At 43.7% G+C, this 2,533-nt stretch overlaps 1 protein-coding gene across 1 annotated transcript; it reads left to right on the top strand.

Moving 5' to 3' along the window:
- Nucleotides 1-923: 923 nt before the first annotated feature.
- LOC311045165 (G-protein coupled receptor 35-like) lies at nucleotides 924-1,826 on the top strand (the record flags this gene model as incomplete). Its single annotated transcript, XM_084056976.1, has 1 exon — nucleotides 924-1,826. The coding sequence occupies one exon, from the start codon at nucleotides 924-926 to the stop codon at nucleotides 1,824-1,826; it is 903 nt and encodes a 300-aa protein (XP_083913102.1).
- Between the last annotated feature and the right edge of the window lie 707 nt (nucleotides 1,827-2,533).

Here is a 2,533-nt window from a genome sequence, read left to right as displayed (position 1 = left end):
AAACCCAGCAGCAGTGAACTGGTGAGTTAAGTTTGTTTGACTAGCTGATTTTAAAACACTATACAATCCACACTCCTGGTTAGTTCTGTATTTGAGACCACTAAAGCCAGACCGAGTCAAGAATGGGATCGATAGAAGTCATGTGTTATCGTATTATACCTTGCCTTTGTTATGTCTTGTCTTTTTGCTTTTATTAAACAGTATGTGTTGGAAAATTGTTAGCCCAGCCTCTTGGGGACCCCCTTTTTATTGAACAAACACTTTATAATATCTAAGTCTAAGTAAATATTACTGCGTCTCTGTGTCTAATCTCACACACCGACCAGCAATGAATGATGTTAACCAACATGACACATCATGTTACAAGGCTGCTCAAGTTCCTGCTCAGTTCCTCTCTTCACACAAATGTAATGAGTTTGCCAAAGCAGCAACAAGTGACACTGATATTGACATTGACCAAATCGGTTGAGCCAAGCGAGAGCTTGTGGGTGGACGTGGGCATAATGTGGGTCCATTAATGTTTATGTCTGTATAATATACAGCATATTATGCAACCACTTGGCTCCATCACACAGAAACACCTACTGTAAACACTAATATATACCCCAGAAGAAGAAGAGTCATATGTTATGTTATGATATCATGTTATGTTATGATATCATGTTATGTTATGTTAGACATATAATATGCAGGAGTGTATGTGAGAACACAAATGTCTGGATCAGTTGAACATTAAACAGAATTGAACCCGCCAGGCTAGTTAGTATAAACTAAACTCTGCTTAATGTTTTAACTTCATAAGCAAAGTGTGGTGCTGCATATAATAGATTTGGTTATTCAATAATTCGTTTCTGAAACGCAAAGTTCCAAGCTCAGTATTTTCAATCAACATAATCACAATTTTCCTTCGTCCACAGATTAACATGGAAGGGAACAGCACCTGTGAGGTGGATCACATTGAGGGTGTGGGCTACATGTTGTTGTTCCTCCTGGGTCTGGTCCTCAACGTAGCAGCTCTGTGGGCCTTCATGGTGAAGAGAGACTCCTGGACAGACACCCACATCTACCTGATCAACCTGACGGTAGCAGACCTCACCCTCGTCCTCTTCCTCCCGTTCCGGATCTACGATGCCTTCTTCTGCATCGTAGATCCGAAACTGGAAAAGACTGCACTCTGTACTGTCCTCATGTCTGTGCATTACGTCAACATGTACGCCAGCATCCTGACCAGCACCGCCATCAGTGTCCCTCGCTTCCTGGTGGTCAGGTTCCCGCTTCAGGCCAGATCTTGGAGGAAGAAGAAACAGGCTGCCTTCGCAGTGTGTTTGGCCATTTGGACGGTGGTGGTGACACTGTGTGCTGTTTTCAGTGAGTCTAATCACTCCAGTAAACTATGGACGTGCTATGAAAGACGTAAAGATGAGCCACTAGATACTGCCTTCCTGGTTGTTCTGTTGACCGTAGGCTTCCTTGCTCCACTGTTGATCATTGTGATCTGTTCCAGTCAGATCCTATGGATTCTGCCGAGGGAAAAAGACGACTCGGCGGACAAGAAACGCGTCATCAGCATAGTAAGAGCAAACATGATCGTATTCATTGTCTGCTACACACCCTTCCATGTCAGCCTCCTTATAAACAACCTCATCGCATGGCCTACGGACTGGGAATTACAATGGCCCAGTGCACGCATATTTTTACTCGTGTCAGAGTGGATCGCCTCTACAAACTGCTGTCTGGATTTTATCAGCAATTATTGTTTGCTGAAAGCATTTAACCCCTTGCTAAAGGAAAGAGCCCTGGTCCCTTCTGTTTGCAAAGAGACATGATGGCTTGGCAGCATCCTATATCCAACATGGCGTCACTTTGTCAAATTTGAGGCTTTAAAACAGGACTCCACAAACTGATGGTTGACGTCACGGCTGGCTCCAGCCACCTTTGTGTTTTTTTTACACTCTATGTTTGGGACCAAAGTGTTGGACGGACTGTCGGACAGACAGACCGTCCGTCCAAAGAGACACCACTGCAAAATAATAAATACGTGCAGACCAGTCGAGTGCTCCAGTATTTTATGTGGGCAGTCTCTCCTGAAGTGCCCAGGTATTATATTCTCTCTAATGCAAGTTGTCCCTGTTGACCACCGACGAGCCCTTCTAGCTTCAACTGGCTGAAGCGCTCTGGACTTCTCTTTGTTAAGTCCGTCCAAAGTGTTGGACGGTGGCCGTGTCGGTAGACGTAAAGTTTCTCTGTCTCTTAAGAGTTATTTTCAGTATTACAATAGTATTATCAAGGCCTTGTATTGGCAAACGAGCCTTTATGTGCACTGCCACAGCAGGTTGGAATCACTTAGTTAAAGGACTTGATCAAGCTTAGATCTTTTAAAAGTTAACATGTCCGACTTGATGGCAGACTCCATCGTGCACCTGCTTTGATCCCTACCTAAATGGTTCTCATATGAATTCCCAAGGTGTGATATTATTTCTATTGCTCTGTTTGCACTTCTTGACTCAGAAAGTTGTTTCTGTTTTTATGTGAT

This window comes from Gymnoscopelus microlampas (assembly GCF_963454915.1).
Source record: "Gymnoscopelus microlampas genome assembly, chromosome: 5".
NCBI lineage: Eukaryota > Metazoa > Chordata > Actinopteri > Myctophiformes > Myctophidae > Gymnoscopelus > Gymnoscopelus microlampas.
The sequence above is the reverse complement of the archived record's forward strand: the minus strand, read 5'-3'. Positions and strand labels throughout refer to the sequence as shown.